Source organism: Salmo trutta, chromosome 32 (genome assembly GCF_901001165.1).
Source record: "Salmo trutta chromosome 32, fSalTru1.1, whole genome shotgun sequence".
NCBI lineage: Eukaryota > Metazoa > Chordata > Actinopteri > Salmoniformes > Salmonidae > Salmo > Salmo trutta.
In genome coordinates this window covers 24638655-24656183 of record NC_042988.1, presented here as the reverse complement: position 1 = coordinate 24656183, position 17529 = coordinate 24638655, and the positions used below count along the sequence as shown (strand labels likewise).

The following is a 17529-nucleotide window of genomic DNA, read 5'->3' as shown; positions in this document are numbered from 1 at the left end:
AGAGGAAAAGTGAGGAGAGGAGAGAAGAGGAGGGGAAAGTGAGGAGATGAGAGAAGAGGAGGGGAAAGTGAGGAGATGAGAGAAGAGGAGAGGAAAAGTGAGGAGATGAGAGAAGAGGAGAGGAAAAGTGAGGAGATGAGAGAAGAGGAGAGGAAAAGTGAGGAGAGGAGAGAAGAGGAGGGGAAAGTGAGGAGAGGAGAGAAGAGGAGGGAAAAAGTGAGGAGATGAGAGAAGAGGAGGGGAAAAGGGATGACAGGAAAGGAGAGGAAAAGTGACGAGGGCACAGCGAAGGGGATCTTTAGAAAGGAACTGTGAGGAGAGGAGAGGAGAGGAGAGGATTTACAGACAGGTAAAGGAAGATAATAATTGGAGAAGAAGCCAAAATAAATAATGGAGGTAGACCAAGAAATGATTGAGAGAGATCACAGAGGAAGAAATGATTGAGAGAGATCACAGAGGAAGAAATGATTGAGAGAGATCACAGAGGAAGAAATGATTGAGAGAGATCACAGAGGAAGAAATGATTGAGAGAGATCACAGAGGAAGAAATGATTGAGAGAGATCACAGAGGAAGAAATGATTGAGAGAGATCACAGAGGAAGAAATGATTGAGAGAGATCACAGAGGAAGAAATGATTGAGAGAGATCACAGAGGAAGAAATGATTGAGAGAGATCACAGAGGAAGAAATGATTGAGAGAGATCACAGAGGAAGAAATGATTGACTTTATTCTTCTTTGGTCTTTCCTCTCCCACCCTGCCTCCATCCTTGGCCCTGCCCAGACTGGAGACTCGGATGACTGCAGACATCCACGTGATCCTGCAGCTGCTCCAAAGGCAGATAACCCCAGTACCCCCGGCCTACAGCACTGTGTTGCCCAGCCCTCACCCTGCTCACCCCACCACCCTGTACAGCACAGCAGCCCCCATCATCCACACTGTCCCCTCCATGCCCCCAATCAAGATTGACAGCATGCCTTCGCCGATGCAGGTGGGTACTGGTATGGTGTACAGATAGTACAGTATATATCAGTTTTTGCTTGCTACAATGCTCTGTCCTCGAAGAGCTATATGATATTGTGAAACAGTGGGCTGATAAAATGAGTGAGAGCGAGGTATTGGTATTAGAGGTTATACAGTATACTGAGTTACTGAATCGCTTTTGTGCTTCACCTGTCTACGCCGTTTTTTTCTTTGCAGAGCCCGGACTCAAACAAGCACAAGTCCAAGGACTCCCTGTCCAGTGGGATCCACCTCACGGTGGCCTCTGATGACACCATGTCCATGTCCCCTGAGACAGAGCCCCTTCCAGGGTCCTCCATGGGCCTCAGCCCCCCCCATGTCTCCTGCCAAACCCTGGGGCCCTCTGGACTGCTGTGTGGCAGCCTGCGTTTCCCCTCCCTCCCTGACAACCTGGAGACCTCCACAGAGGGGCAGGAGATTCAGAGGCACGTTTCTGACCCCATCCTGCCAGGCAGCTAAAACCCTCTGACCTTTAACCTTAAACCTGATCATCCCTCACTCCTAGTACCCCCTACACCACCACAGGAGGACAATCATATGTTGGCAGTCACTTCTCTAATCGTCCCCTCTCTCATTCCTCCTCTCCAATCCGCACACAACCGCCTAACCTGTAAGATGCTGCTGATCAACGTGGGTTGCCTTCCACGTAGCTGAGAGGAGGTTCTATGGAGGGCCCCCTCTCTCTGACTCACAGTGCTGAGGCACCTCTGGTCCTGTGTGACAAACAACCTCTCCTCTCTATCAGGGCCTAGGGCATTATTGAGAGGGGGTTTAGGATTTCTGCAACCCAGACCCCACAAAGCCTGGGGGCCTGGCACTGCCTATGGAGAACTGATATGAAACTGGGCTGACTAGAAGCACACGGACACACGTCACACGGACACTAACAATAACCCCAAACCCCCTTTTCCCTGGATCTCAAAGCTGTAGTATTGTCATTCCTCTCTTGTTTTCCTTTTGTTAAGTGATGGTCCTTTTATGCCATGGTCCTTTTTGTTGGGAGATAAGAATTTGGCCAAAAATACATATAACTGTGTGTACTGTATGTTTACACTGTAGAGGAACTGCACATTCAGGCTCAGTGCTGTTTATAAGTTGAACTGAAACTTATTTTTATAGTATCATGAGGATCTTACCGTCAATCTGGAAAATCTATTAGTTATGAATGCACAAATGTATTTCTTTCACACTATTGCTATGTTGGTGTAACATATTATCAACAGATGATATAAAGAGATGGTATAAATGCTGTCTAAATACTGTTTATGTCTGTATGGTAGGAATGACTACTGTAAAAGTGGCCATTTTTGAATACAGTAATTCTACTCTCATGTTCTACCAATCATATGACTTAATGGAAAGCAATATTTGTTAACATGAAGTGACATGTCTCATTATTGAGTCAACATTGTCAGGGGTCATGAGAACAGCTAATTGACATGGGGAAAAAAGCATAATGGACAGTTTTCTCATCTCCTTTATGCTGTAGTTATGTAGCACTTGTGAAGCATTATAAACACCTTTCATTTATACAGCCATTACTGCTTTGCTTAGTTCATCATGTTTGTGTATGTCTATATATCTGTTCTGTTTCACAGGACTGTTGTTACACCAAGGATGCATCATCTCTTTTTCAGGTGTGTGTGTGTGTGTGTGTGTGTGTGTGTGTGTGTGTGTGTGTGTGTGTGTGTGTGTGTGTGTGTGTGTGTGTGTGTGTGTGTGTGTGTGTGTGTGTGTGTGTGTGTGTGTGTGTGTGTGTGTGTGTGTGTGTGTGTGTGTGTGTGTGTGTGTGTGTGTGTGTGTGTGTGTGTGTGTGTGTGTGTGTGTGTGTGTGCAATGTTTGTTGACTATGTTTGAGTAAGTGACATGGTCACATATTTAACATCACCCTTTTGAAAGGCCTGGATTCAATCTGATTCTACAAGACAATGTTCCCGCTTTTGAAGAGACCACATTAACGGTAAACGCTGCATATGTCGGCTCAATCAGAAATTACGTTTAAATGGTGCATTGTCCAAATCCGTGATCAGATTGAATCCTGGCCCAAATGTGTGTAATGACTCAAGGTGCCAAAGTTAGTGGATGTTTGATGCCCACCTGGGAGGAAGTGATGTGGATGGAATCTGCCAATCAAGTGATGTCACTGGGATAGTGTCATTTTCCCAGAATCCCAGTGTCAAGATGTTTTTGACAGTTTCAGGAGAATGTAACTCTGTTTTTTAAGCCTTTCTTGTTCTGTAAAGGTTTCTTGAAGCACAAAATCATAATTCTTATTCATCTTTTTTAGATTAAAGATTATTTATAACAAATAATACAGAAACTTCAACTACTGGCAAGTTGTTTATTTTTGGTTGAGGGCTTGGACTTAAGTGGTTTGCACCATTTACTCTTCTTCAGTTGGGCTTACTTTTGTGGAATTCATAGACATTAACTTATAAACCATATTTTTAAACCAGGAACTCATTCAGTTGGGCCATGTTAAAGGCCCAGTTCATCCCAAAGGTGTTTGATGGGGTTGAGGTCAGGGCTCTGTGTAGGCTAGTCAAATTCTTCTTCCACACGATCTCGACAAACCATTTCTGTATGGACCTCGCTTTATGCATGGGGGCATTGTCATGCTGAAATAGGAAAGGGCCTTCCCCAAACTGTTGCCACAATGTTGGAAGCACAGAATCTTCTAGAATGTCAATGTAGAGTTAAGATTTCCCTTCACTGGAACTAAGGGGCCTAGCCCAAACCATGACAAACAGCCCCAGACCATTATTCCTCCTCCACCAAACTTTACAGTTGGCACTATGCATTAGGGCAGGTAGCGTTCTCCTGGCATCCATCAAACCCGACGGACTGACGCGTTTCTACTGCTTCAGAGTCCAATAGCAGCGAGCTTTACATCACTCTAGCCGGCGCTTGGCATTGCGCATGATGATCTAAGGCTTGTGTGCGGCTGCTCGGCCACAGAAACCTATTTCATGAAGCTCCTGACTAACAGTTATTGTGCTGACGTTGCTTCCAGAGGCAGTTTGGAACTCGGTAGTGAGTGTTGCAACCAAGGACAGATGATTTTCACTACTCGGCGGTCTCGTTCTTTGAGCTTGTGGAGCCGTTGTTGCTCCTAGACGTTTCCACTTCACAATAACAGCATTACAGTTCACCAGGGCAGCTCTAGCAGGGCAGAAATCTGACGAACTGACCTCTTCAGTAAGGCCATTTTACTGCCAATGCATGTCTATGGAGATCGCATGGTTGTCTGCTAGATCTTATACTCCTGTCAGTAACGGGTGTAGCTGAAATAGCCGAATACACTAATACTGAAATTGTGAAAATTATGAGTGAGAAATGTTGGTGGGATGGAGTTTTGGCCTGCCTGGTGACATCACCAGGAAGTAAATTAGTTAATTGACCAATAAGAGAGTTCCCAACCTCTCTGCCAGTAAAGGCTAGTTTTCAGCAGGTTGACATTTATTGTCATGAATCTTTCCCTGGAGGCAGAACTGAGCTATTTCTGCTAAATGGGCCAGTTGCAAAGTCAAAATTGGTTATATCGTAAAAAATGTATTTAAACTAAATTACCTTTTTGGTCTTAATTTAAGGTTAGGCATTAGGGTTAGCAGTGTGGTTAAGGTTAGGTATAAAAGGAGACGTTATGACTATGTGGCTGTCAGCAGCTAGTGACAACTCTGTAGAGCTGCCTCCAGTGCAACATTCATGACAATAAATGCCAACCGGACAGTTTTCAGTTTTCCCCTACATAACAGAAATTGCTCTTTTTGACCATTTTAATTGAAAATAATCACTAAGGTACTTAACTGTTACCCAGAAATGATTTAATGTTGAGATCAAAACAGCTGTATTGGACCTTTAAGAACACTGCAGAGAAATGTAATGTTAGGAGCTGACAGAACTATAACTGCTCAGTGCAATACATAGCCATCTGCACATTGAAGTGACTTTATGCCCACCTAAATAAATCATGACATCCTGACCTATCCGTGTGTATTCAGTGATGCAATAACACTGACAACTACAAAAACACATGAAGGAATATTTATTAGTTAGAGCAAATTTGGTAATACAAACTTTTATGAAAAAAGCTACTACATGTAGATTTGCCTTATCATCAATATCTTGGTTTATATATTTATAAGTATGTACATTTCTCCTTGTACAAACATGCGAAAAGGGGGTTGACCTTCGAGTACAGAGAACAATAAAAAGATAGGGAGAGCGAGACACGAGAAAAAAAGGCTTCACTCTCCTTCAGTACTAGGCTAAGTAAACGGATTTGTTTCACACAGTCTTGAATAGGAACTGCAGTTGTTCCAAGCAACTCTACTCAAAATGAAGAAAACATTATTAATCTTGTTTTTGGTAGGTTCTGGTCTAGTCCAAAGGGGCTGATGGCAAAGTATCCAAACTGTGTGTTGAACACAGGAGGCTGCTGAGGGGAGGACGACTCATAATAATGGCTGGAACGAAACAAATGGAATGGCATCAAACACCTGGAAACCACGTGTTAGATGTGTTTGATACCAATTCCCTGATTCCGCTCCAGCTGTTAGAATGAGCCTGTTCTCCCCAATTAAAGTGCCACCAACTTCCTGTGGTATTGAACCATAACACTTCAGTCACTTCACTATATGTCAGATTATCACAGTATAATCATGGAAGTGATCTGGTACCAGCAAACCATTTAAAAAAATACTTAAAATAATTATGAGGCCTTAAAATTAGCCTAATGGTTTCAAATTTAGAAGTCTACAACTGGATTCAAACCAGTTCAGAAAGACACCCAGATGACCCTAAATTACATTTTCTGACAGTGAGTGTCATTTTAAATCCAGTTTCCTGACCCTAAATATGTCGTTATGTCATATAGCTGGCTAAAACAACAGGTTAAACACACTCAAGAGGCAGTCTTCAGTTGGAACTGCACGGTTTCACTCCATAATGAATTGACCATCTAGAATTGTTGAACCCACTGATGCATTATGGCGCTGTACAGACACTGATGCATTATGGCGCTGTACAGACACTGATGCATTATGGCGCTGTACAGACACTGATGCATTACGGCGCTGTACAGACACTGATGCATTACGGCGCTGTACAGACACTGATGCATTACGGCGCTGTACAGACACTGATGCATTACGGCGTTGTACACTGATGCATTACGGCGCTGTACAGACACTGATGCATTACGGCGCTGTACAGACACTGATGCATTACGGCGCTGTACAGACACTGATGCATTATGGCGCTGTACAGACACTGATGCATTATGGCACTGTACAGACACTGATGCATTACGGCGCTGTACAGACACTGATGCATTATGGCGCTGTACAGACACTGATGATTACCAAAACAATAAATAAAGACAACATACTCCTTTTGACACAGGGATTAGTTCTATCAAAAACAGAGTAAACCAGGACATTGTGGAGTGGGACAGAGTTCACACCGCCTCCCATATGCACATCAATCAGCCAGGACAGAGCAGTGGTTTGAGGCAGTCCTACAAGATTTACTTCCACTCAAAAACACATGTCCAAGTTCTGAATCCACACATCGTCCTCATCCTCCAGCCCTTCACATCAGGTGAAGGTTGGCTTTAGACCCGCAGGATCTCTAGGCAGTTGTTGTAGCCGATGGCGATCCAGTCAGGCTGGGTGGAGGCCCACTGGACGTTGTTGATCTCCCCCTCAGCTGTGTAGGCCAGAATAGGGTCCTCGATGGCCCTGGGCATTTGCTGGATGTCCCATATCAGCGCCTGGTGGTCGTCGGCTGAGGAAAGACAAGACATTATTATTACACTGAAGGGAGAAGGTGAGAAGACTTAGAATGGGGTCTGAGGAAAGGTGAACTGGTGAAGAAGCTGTTTGTGCCTTACCTGCAGTGCAGATGTGACAGGAGGAGTGGGGAGCCCAGGCGATGCCGTTGACACAGGCCCGGTGGTTGTTGAGGCGGGCCACCGGCGTGCAGGGAACACGCACGTCCAGAATCACAACCTGAGACACACAGCACAGGAGAGAGAACACATTAGATGGGGATAAGGAGAGGGAGCAACAAAGAGAGAATGGACAATACCAAACTGAAAGAGGAACGAGAAAGTAGAGTAAAATAGACTGACCTCCATGCCGTCCATAGCCATGGTGGCCAGGTAGTTGGGGTCCTGTTTGTTCCAGCAGAGGCGCAGCAGGGGGTGGTGCTGGGGATCTTCATAGATGATGGTGCTGTGTTCCAGGTGCCGCAGGTCAAACATGCGTACTGAGCCGTCCGCGCCGACCGACGCAAACATGTCCCGACCACCGCCTGCGCGGCTGAACGCGATGTCATACACCTACAGACACAGAGAACACCACCAACATAGAGTTATTACACTGGTATACCCACGGACACACATTCAGACTTCTATGATCTCAGCACCAGGGGTTGGAACCAAAATTATTTTCCAATTGTTCTGTTCTGAACAGAACCCCTATTTGTTTTGTTCCAGTGGTCCGACCAGCATAATAAAATTCTGAACTGGTTGGAACCCCAAAAAAGTAACGGTTCATATTGCTCCTTTTGGTAAAATGTTTAGGCTGTAAAATAAACCGTTTTCACATTTAGCTCATTCAGCTTCATCAATTAGTTTGGATGGAGCAGTTTGCGGTGTATGCGCAAGCTATTTGTTTATTTGTTGGCCATTTAAAGTGCAGGCGCGAGATGAGATAAGACAATTTCATGGGTGGGAAGAGAGAGGGGTGGACATGGAGGGGCTTGGTTTGAAGCGCTAAACATCATCTGAATTGGCTATTACTAGAATACCTTTAGAGTCGTAACTTCACTGAATTACATAATTAAATATTAGACATTAGGAATATTTTTGGAACAAAAAACAACATTATTAATCGGTTCTCAGGATTTGGAATAAAGGATTCTGTTACGGAACACTAGAGACCTGTTTCGTTCCCAATTCCGTTCCTCAAAAAAATGTCGTTATTTTCCGGTTTTCAGTTCTGCTCTCTAAACAGGTTCTAGTCGCTGTTCACGACAACTAGCCTTTACTTACTCATTCATACAAGCAAACTAAACTTCAAGGCAAAGCTTATATTCCCCCTCAGCCCTCACACACCTCTTTGTCATGAGCAATGAGCTGGGTCTTGACATGGCCGGAGACGAGGTTGACTCTGCCCAGCACTTGGCCAGTCTCCAACCCCCAGATAGTACAGGTGGTGTCAATGCTGGAGGTGCCTGTAATGGACAGACCAGAACCAGGATTAAAAACACTGACACTCACCAAACAAGACACACTGTAAAACTTCAATTAACAGCCTGGGTGTTTATTTGCATGAATCACTCTACACAACCGCCGCTTATTTGAGATTGGCTTCTTTATACCCAGGCTTCTATTTCCATTATGCACACAGCTCAATAAAATGTTGAAGAGACTACCAGTTTGACCAGTATAAACATTATAATTACAAATCCATTGCAGATCAGACCTGCAAAGGCTGCCTATCACACACCCTCTATTTCACGCTTTAGCACCCTTCATTTGATGCTGCGTTTTATTTTTGGTGGCGTCATGGCTCGCAACATTGACAGAATAAAAAATGTAATGCACGACTGTGGGAATATCAGAGCTGTGTCCATGGTAACAGTTGTAAACAATTCATTTAGACCCAGCATTTATTTGCTGAAATATGTGACGATGCCCAGATTTTAAAAGTGACAGGCAGCTATTTGAGATTGCATTTCAATTGTTTTACGCTACTTACTCTGACACACATGCTGCAGACACTGACAGCAAACCAGTAGACTATATGCTAGAGCTGGGCGATATGGACAAACATCCATGTCACAATAAATTGACTAAATTATCACGATAACTTGAACGATAAGTTTATAACATTGTGCGCCACAGTTATTTTTTATATTACTCTTAAATCTACTACTTTCAATGTAGTAGCTATCAATTGTTGTATTAACAATCACCCATATTAGCAAACTTATTTCATTTGAAACTTCACATTTCTCTACTAGGGCACCTATAGGTTATTTACTGTAATGAACGTGATCAGCAAAATGTCCATGATATTTGGTCGGTGTCAATAATTTTCGGTTTATAGTCCCAGCTCTACTTTATGCATATGCCCCATCTCTTACCCAGTAGATTAGGATCCACTTCATTCCAGTCAAACGAGGTGAGTGGGGCACAGAAGTCAGAGTTCTTGTTGTTATTCAGCAAGCATTCCAAACGCGTCTCTGTTTCACTGACCTAAGGGGTAACATTTAACAAGCCATGAGATGCTATACAACTACGTAGAAAAGAAGAGTCCCCCCTGGGCAAGTAACTGAGCTAGAGTGCAACTCCAGATGCTACAAGAGGGACACAATAGTTAGAAGAGGGTGCAGGCCAGGGCGCACCCAACATATGACATCTATTATGTTTACGTATGATTTAGTATCAAGGAGGCTGTGGGTGCATGCATACCCTCCAGATGCGCAGGTAGTCCCCGCTAGTGGCAAGCAGGTCTGGGTAAACACCCTTGCTGTCCGGGATCCACATGATCTTGGTGGTGGGGTAGGGGTGGTCAAAGGTGTTCCTGCAGATGAACTCTGAACTCTCCTCCTCCAGACCCACAATCTGCACCTGAAGACAAACAACAATAATTAAAATCAGAAACCGCTCTTGATATACAGTCGTGGCCAAAAGTTGAGAATGACACAAATATAAATTTTCACAAAGTCTGCTGCCTCAGTTTGTATGATGGCAATTTGCATATACTCCAGAATGTTATGAAGAGTGATCAGATGAATTGCAAAGTCCCTCTTTGCCATGCAAATGAACTGAATCCCCAAAAAACATTTCCACTGCATTTCAGCCCTGCCACAAAAGGACCAGCTGACATGTCAGTAACTCTCTCGTTAACACAGGTGTGAGTGTTGACGAGGACAAGGCTGGAGATCACTCTGTCATGCTGATTGAATTCGAATAACAGACTGGAAGCTTCAAAAGGAGGGTGGTGCTTGGAATCATTGTTCTTCCTCTGTCAACCATGGTTACCTGCAAGGAAACACGTGCCCCCATCATTGCTTTGCACAAAAAGGGCTTCACAGGCAAGGATATTGCTGCCAGTAAAATTGCACCTAAATCAACCATTTATCGGATCATCAAGAACTTCAAGGAGAGCGGTTCAATTGTTGTGAAGAAGGCTTCAGGGCGCCCAAGAAAGTCCAGCAAGCACCAGGACCGTCTCCTAAAGTTGATTCAGCTGCGGGATCGGGGCACCACCAGTACAGAGCTTGCTCAGGAATGGCAGCAGGCAGGTGTGAGTGCATCTGCATGCACAGTGAGGCAAAGACTTTTGGAGGATGACCTGGTGTCAAGAAGGGCAGCAAAGAAGCCACTTCTCTCCAGGAAAAACATCAGGGACAGACTGATATTCTGCAAAAGGTACAGGGATTGGACTACTGAGGACTGGGGTAAAGTCATTTTCTCTGAATTCCCTTCCCGATTGTTTGGGGCATCCGGAAAAAAGCTTGTGCGGAGAAGACAAAGTGAGCGCCACCATCAGTCATGTGTCATGCCAACAGTAAAGCATCCTGAGACCATTCATGTGTGGGGTTGCTTCTCAGCCAAGGGAGTGGGCTCACTCACAATTTTGCCTAAGAACACAGCCATGAATAAAAAAAATGGTACCAACACATCCTCCGAGAGCAACTTCTCCCAACCATCCATGTATGAAATGAAATGTATGCATTCACTACTGTAAGTCGCTCTGGATAAGAGCGTCTGCTAAATGACTAAAATGTAAAAATGTGACAAACAATGCCTTTTCCAGCATGATGGAGCACCTTGCCATAAGGCAAAAGTGATAACTAAGTGGCTCAGGTAACAAAACATCGATATTTTGGGTCCATGGCCAGGAAACTCCCCAGACCTTAATTCCATTGAGAACTTGTGGTCAATCCTCAAGAGGCGGGTGGACAAACAAAAATCCACAAATTCTGACAAACTCCAAGCATTGATTATGCAAGAATGGGCTGCCATCAGTCAGGATGTGGCCCAGAAGTTAATTGACAGCATGCAGAGGTCTTGAAAAAGAAGGGTCAACACTGCAAATATTGACTCTTTGCATCAACCTCATGTAATTGTCAATAAAAGCCTTTGACACTTATGAAATGCTTGTAATCATACTTCAGTATTCCATAGTAACATCTGACAAAAATATCTAAAGACACTGAAGCAGCAAACTTTGTGGAAATTAATATTTGTTTCATTCAAAACTTTTGGCCACGACTGTACTATTTAACAAGGAACAAATTACTCAGAGCTTAAAACACACTTCATACTGTTTTTATTCACTTTTTGGTCATATTCATTCATAGAAGCGAAGATCTGTTCTGGGTTCTGTTTATACCCAAGATCTGTTCTGGGTGGCCCACATCACAGCATTGTGGGATTCACGGTGGTCCCTACTAATTATTTCTGATTAATCTTCTCACTCACCTTATTGTTATATTCTTCAACGAAACTTCCAAGGGCCAGGCGAAAGCGTTTGTCGGGACGAACGCTCCAGTTCATTGCATACACCGTCCATGGCGCTTCGTATTTGTAGATCTCTTTTCGCTTACCGTGGAGAGACATAGCTCAATAAACGAGCTCTTATATCAAATCCTTACCTATATAAAACAAAACAACTATTTCCTTGGAACAAAATATACCCCACGGCTCGTTAGACTTTCCGAATTGAAGATTTGAACAGTTCAAATGACAAAGGCTGTCAAACGACAGCTAGCTAGCAAACAGTCGTTAGTTATGGATACTACACTAGCCCAGTTAACGCCATTAGCTAGCTAGTAGCGCGTTGTACCGCGTGATAGCTATCACTGTCGGACAACGAAGTCGACGTTTACGCTTAAATGAAGCTTCGAGACACGTTAGCTTACGGCCAACAGTCTGAATTTGCTATTCGCACGATTTTGATGATCCGGGTAAGTGAGCCTTCTTTTCGAATTGAGTCCCCTGCTAGCTTTGACCCGAATCCGACTTCCACAACACTGCTGCAACCACAAAGAGGGGTGGGGGATCATTCTCCTCGAATCTCCTCCCATCGAAGAAAATGTCGGCGGTGTGACGCTAGCGAGCTCATAGACTACAATCACCCCATTAAAGTGTGGAAATCATCATACCAATCACACCATTCTTAAAATATGCAAAGATTGTTTTTACTATTTTAACAGCGTAACATGGGTGGTGGATTCTGCTTAGGGATTTTGTCTAGAAGGGATACAGTTTATGTCACAATTAACCTTTCGTAACAGGTTAGGATAATTCACGTAGCAGGTTAGGAAAGGAGTTAGGCTCAGGTAAAATGCACAAAAATATATATATTCGTCAATTTGATAAACTCTATTACAACTGGGGGAAAACTTTTGAACAGTCATGCAAGTCTGAAACTTTGGCATCTTTAAGAGCTCCGACTTTCCGAGCCGAATATCACTCTTGTTATTATTTCGTATTTTCCCGGAGTTCCCAGTTGTCTTGAAAGCGCCATAAACTGATTATCCAATAGAAACCCCTAATCACACTTGTAGGCGGTGTCAAGGCGACGTTGGTTGACTAGCAAAACGTCAACGGGTAACGTCTCGGCCGAACTGCGCATGTGCAGGCCGTCAACTCAAAGGCACTTCTTCGCTATAAAGTTGTTTTTAACGAACATGAAAAAGTGTCAGTTTGTCACTTTCACAAGGTTGGAGTAATAACATATTTAACTACTTACAACATTGGCTTGAATCTAGGCTGTGTCTTTAGATTACGAGAAAAACAACAACAAGGAATAATATTTGACTTCTCAAACCCCGGCCTGGTCTGTTTCGCAAGCGGTCCAGGAAGTGTCGCGAGGTTGCGCCTCTGGGTTTTTAGAAACTCTGTGGTAGAATCTACTGTCAAGGGGACTGTATTGAACTGTTAAGCTAACGACGACCTCAGCGTTTTCCATAGGAACATATTTTAACACTCCATAGGTATTCATACAGCTTACGTTACATGTTTTGCTTTAGTTTGATTCAATTTCATAAATCCGGCTATTGTTATATTGTCAACCACTTATTAGCTATAGGGTGGCAATAACTTGGTTGGTAACGTTAGCTAGCTTGCTCGGTTAGAATGGGAAGAGATGGGGGGGGATGGGACACGTTGGCTAATCAGTGAGTTATCTAGCTAGCTAGACTAACGTCAGTTAGTTAACCAGATCGTCAACTGTGGTTGCATATTTGCTAGTTCTTTGTAATCTTAGCCATCTTAAATGTTCTATGATTTCAGCTAGCCACTCCAAGTCAAGCTAGCTAGCTAACAGAGTCAGAGAGTGGATTTGGCTAGCAGCAGACAGCTAACGTTAGTTAGCGCACCTGAATGCTAAGCAAGATATTTGTATCTGTGGTTTGTTAAGCTGGTATTTAACTAGCATAAATGGACTACAGTGTCTAGAATGATGATGTGTCTATAAAGAAAGCAACGCGAGCCATATATTTTTTTAATATTGATGACTTGTGAATGATAGGGTCACTGGGTCATTACCAATAACCACAGTCCATGTCCAGTCCGATTAATGGACAGATTCTATGGCGTTCAGACTGACACATTTTTGATTTAGGTAATTTGACAGTGTCTAGACCTAGCTACCACTCTCTTGGATGTTGACCTTTTCAGTGGGAGTGGATGTAAGAGGCATGAAATTATACATATGTGTTGTAGACAAACAAGTTACTATCCTGGGCATGTAACTAAATCAACTCACAGTAATGCAGATGTTTGTTGGAAACATCTTTGTGACTGACTGAGGCATTCTGTCTAGTGCTGGTTTGACCTTCTGTCACCTCCAAACCCAACTGGTTTGACCTGAATTTACCTTTCCCTCCTTATCTTCCTCCTGCTCTTCTCCTCCTCCCACCTGTCCTCTCCTCTACCGGCCTGTGCTGGCACAGCTTCAACCATGAGGAGTGTGTACCTCCTGCTGCCCGCGCTGCTACTTCTCCTGGCACTGCCCGTCTCCAGGGGACGCTACAACGATGACTTTGACGACGGGGAAGACCTGGCAGACTTTGCAGACGACAATGACTTTGCTGAGTTTGAGGATGTGAGCGAGGACACTGCGGCCGAGCCAGAGACGGCCCCTCCTCCCCGTGCGGCCCCCCCTGCTCAGCCTGCTGAGGACGATGAGGACGAGGCCACAGTGGAGCTGGAGGAAGACGGACAGGAGGACGGCTTTGAGGATTCCGATACACAGGTTAGGGGCTGCAGTGGCCTGGTAGCTTGCATATGACCAGGGACAACTTAGTTGGCACACTCTCCCATGCACTGCGTTTTTGGTTTGTGCCAGAACTAATCAGTATTTCATTTTGTATTGCTGCAGGATCAAGACATGTACATCAAGTACGATCCAGACGAGTTTGATGGCATGGAGAAGCCCAGCCAGTCCCTCAAAGACCCGCTGATCATCCACACAGTAAGTTCACTGTTAACACCAGACTAGTGACCATTATGAAGCCATTGATTCTAGACTTATTTCTTAAACTGTACTCTGACAACCAAGAAGAACATCCCTCTTAAATGTGAGTGCCAAGATCAAACATCCTTAATGTTGTGGTTGTCAAGGTGATGAAGTCTGTCCGTCTTCCCCTTCCAGGTGCCGGCCCACCTTCAGAACAGCTGGGAGAGCTACTACATGGAAATTCTAATGGTGACGGGCCTGCTGGCCTATATCATGAACTACATCATCGGCAAGAACAAGAACAGCCGTCTGGCCACAGCCTGGTTCAACTCCCACCGAGAGCTCCTGGAGAGCAACTTTGCCTTGGTGGGTGATGATGGCACCAGTAAGGATGCAGTGAGCACCGGGAAGCTGAACCAGGAGAATGAGCACATCTACAACCTGTGGTGCTCAGGTCGAGTGTGTTGTGAGGGCATGCTCATCCAGCTTAAGGTATTTACAGTGTGTGTGAGAAAGTGTTTGTGTGAGAACTAGCTGCTGTTTCAATGTTTTCTCTGGTCTGTTCCAGTTTGTGAAGAGGCAGGACCTGCTGAATGTACTGGCCAGGATGATGAGGCCAGTCTGTGATCAGGTGGTGGGTACATATGATGCCTGCATACATGTACATCACCAGTCACATTGTCACTCACCTCAGCGCTTACAAATACTTTCCTAAAGGTAGACCTTTTCTGTTATCTGACTTGCTGTATGTTTCTGTCTCTTTTTCTTGGTAGCAAATCAAAGTTACTCTGAATGATGAGGACATGGATACGTTTGTGTTTGCTGTGGGCACCAAAAAGGCCATGGCTCGGATGCAGAAGGAGATGCAGGACTTGGTGAGGGGCGGGCCAACATGACTATACATTCATTCAGCCATCCAGACACTATTAACCATCTATAAGCCTCAGGCTGCGTGGGTGTATGTATTGACCCGTCTTTGTTTGTGTGTCTGTCTGTCCCCAGAGTGAGTTCTGCAGTGACAAGCCCAAGTCAGGGGCAAAGTACGGCCTTCCTGAACTCCTGGCCATCCTGACAGAGATGGGTGAGGTCACGGATGGTGTGATGGACAGCAAGGTGAGCAAGGGAGGGCACCTCTGTTGTGGCCTACTCACTACAGTGGGGACTTTGTCACTAGGCTATTGCAGAGTGGTCTCTTATTGTTTGTAGTGGGAGAATATGACATGTAGAGTTCAGTGTGCTACAATTTGACAGACCCCTTGTTTGTTTTTCATTCACCCTTCCAATGTCTTTGTCTTTCAGATGGTTCATTATATCACCAACCATGCTGACAAGATCGAGTCCATCCATTTCTCTGACCAATTTTCTGGTACAAAAGTTGTGCAAGAGTAAGTGTGCCTGCAAGCAAGTCAGTTTTTCCACAACATATTAACTATATCATACCAATGTCCTTACTCCACCCCTACCTCTGGTCTTGTATTAAAGCCTCTTATGAAATGATGTACAGCTGTTTCTGTTAGGTGAAGCTTCCTTCTCAACCCTGTTGTGTTTCAGGGATGGTCAGCCCTTAAAGCTGCCTGAGACCAAGAAGACGCTGCTGTTTACATTTAATGGTGAGCCAATTGTCTCCACTTGAAATGCTTTCCAACACTTGGCATGCAGCCGATTCACCATATTTGATACGTAGTGACTGAATGAAATGTTAACAAATGTTTTCCTGTGTTTGTGCATGTAGTGCCTGGCATGGGGAACACGTCTCCCAAAGACATGGACACTCTGCTACCCCTGATGAACATGGTCATCTACAGCATCGACAAGGTCAAGAAGCTCCGCCTCAACAGAGAGGTGAGAATGGCAGGATAATTACACTAGTCTCCTAGTACACCCTCAATCTGGCCTGTTGGCAGACTTGATTTCTTTTTATCTACAGTCTTCCTTTCATCCATCACTGCATCTCCTTGCTCACCCTCTCTCTCCCTGTGTCTCCTTCAGGGAAAACAGAAGGCGGATAAGAACCGTGCCCGTGTGGAGGAGAACTTCCTGAAGCAGACCCACAATCAGCGCCAGGAGGCTGCTCAGACCCGGCGGGAGGAGAAGAAGAGGGCTGAGAAGGAGAGGATCATGAACGAGGAGGATCCTGAGAGACAGCGTCGCCTGGAGGTCAGCTCCACCACAGCCCACCAGCAGAATAACACACTGGAACGCTACACACTGGAACACAGCACACTGTTCATCTTGGCCTTCTTTGTACCTCTTGCTCTAACTGTCTCTATGGTGTTTCCCCCTTTTCCAGGAGGCTGCTCAACGTCGCGATCAGAAGAAGATTGAGAAGAAGCAGATGAAGATGAAGCAGATCAAAGTCAAAGCCATGTGAGGACGGACAGCTACAGGGATTCAATCACACAGCTCAGACGGTTTCCACTGCTTCCATCCATCTCTCTCACTTCAGCGCCCAGTTCTGGCTCACAGGCTCACACAGACATTCCCTTCTCCATGGGTGTGTCAAGCTTAGCTGTTTCTGTTCTCATAGAAACACTTTGTCCAACCAGAGTGGGGTTTTCCTTGGCTGTGAGTGAGCTGCTAGTGACAAGCGAGAGGGACAGAGGAGTTTTGCATATCAAGTCTGTCACCATGATGACCCGTTCCAGTTTTTTTCCTGTTTTGACTTTTTCTTCTGCCTAGGTCTTCATTGCTCTTTTCAAAGCAAGTCGGCTCAATGAGCTTATTAATCGAATCGACAGGGATTGGGGTTGCACCTCTTGGTGGGAAATAAAATGCTCATATTTTAAAGGAATGAAGGCATGTGAGGCCTGTTTGAGTTATTAAGTTAACACTGTGGATGCTACAAGACGAGATGCAAAATATCCAATTTTAATTTATATCTAAGTGACGGTCCTTACAAGCTATGTCTGTCTGGTGAATTTCTAAGCAAACAATAAAATGCACTGGAAGCTATTGAACAATCTAATTTCTGTCTTTTTAGAGATGGCAGAGCCGTCTTTGTGTGCCTGGACCAGATCCTATGA

The 17529-nt window shown here is 44.6% G+C and overlaps 3 protein-coding genes across 6 annotated transcripts in view; 2 read left to right on the top strand and 1 right to left on the bottom strand.

Annotated features, from left to right (window-relative positions):
• The window catches only part of LOC115171519 (potassium voltage-gated channel subfamily H member 6), a 45425-nt gene extending 42865 nt beyond the window's left edge, over nt 1-2560 (top strand). For all 3 annotated transcript variants that reach the window (XM_029728441.1, XM_029728440.1, XM_029728442.1), the window contains 2 exons: nt 783-990; nt 1200-2560. In XM_029728441.1, the coding sequence (XP_029584301.1) occupies nt 783-990; nt 1200-1481 (490 nt within the window). In that variant the 3' untranslated portion in view covers nt 1482-2560. The remainder of the gene's footprint in view (nt 1-782; nt 991-1199) is intronic.
• Nucleotides 2561-5050: 2490 nt separating this feature from the next.
• LOC115171518 (DDB1- and CUL4-associated factor 7-like) lies at nt 5051-12117 on the bottom strand. The gene is made up of 7 exons (XM_029728439.1): nt 11524-12117; nt 9505-9663; nt 9177-9288; nt 8143-8261; nt 7156-7365; nt 6916-7033; nt 5051-6809 (listed from the first exon to the last, which is right to left on the bottom strand). Exons 1-7 carry the CDS (start codon nt 11659-11661, stop codon nt 6637-6639), a joined length of 1029 nt encoding a protein of 342 aa, XP_029584299.1. The 5' UTR covers nt 11662-12117; the 3' UTR covers nt 5051-6636.
• Nucleotides 12118-12742: 625 nt separating this feature from the next.
• Nucleotides 12743-17456, top strand: LOC115171517 (coiled-coil domain-containing protein 47). Of its 2 annotated transcripts, none has more exons than XM_029728438.1 (12): nt 12743-12766; nt 14001-14302; nt 14429-14521; nt 14702-14998; nt 15075-15140; nt 15280-15381; nt 15509-15619; nt 15806-15891; nt 16058-16116; nt 16239-16348; nt 16496-16663; nt 16797-17456. In XM_029728438.1, exons 2-12 carry the CDS (start codon nt 14009-14011, stop codon nt 16875-16877), a joined length of 1467 nt encoding a protein of 488 aa, XP_029584298.1. In that variant the 5' UTR covers nt 12743-12766; nt 14001-14008; the 3' UTR covers nt 16878-17456. The 2 variants fall into 2 exon arrangements, with proteins under 2 accessions (XP_029584298.1, XP_029584297.1); XM_029728437.1 differs by lacking the exon at nt 12743-12766 and adding an exon at nt 12801-13040.
• Nucleotides 17457-17529: the final 73 nt, after the last annotated feature.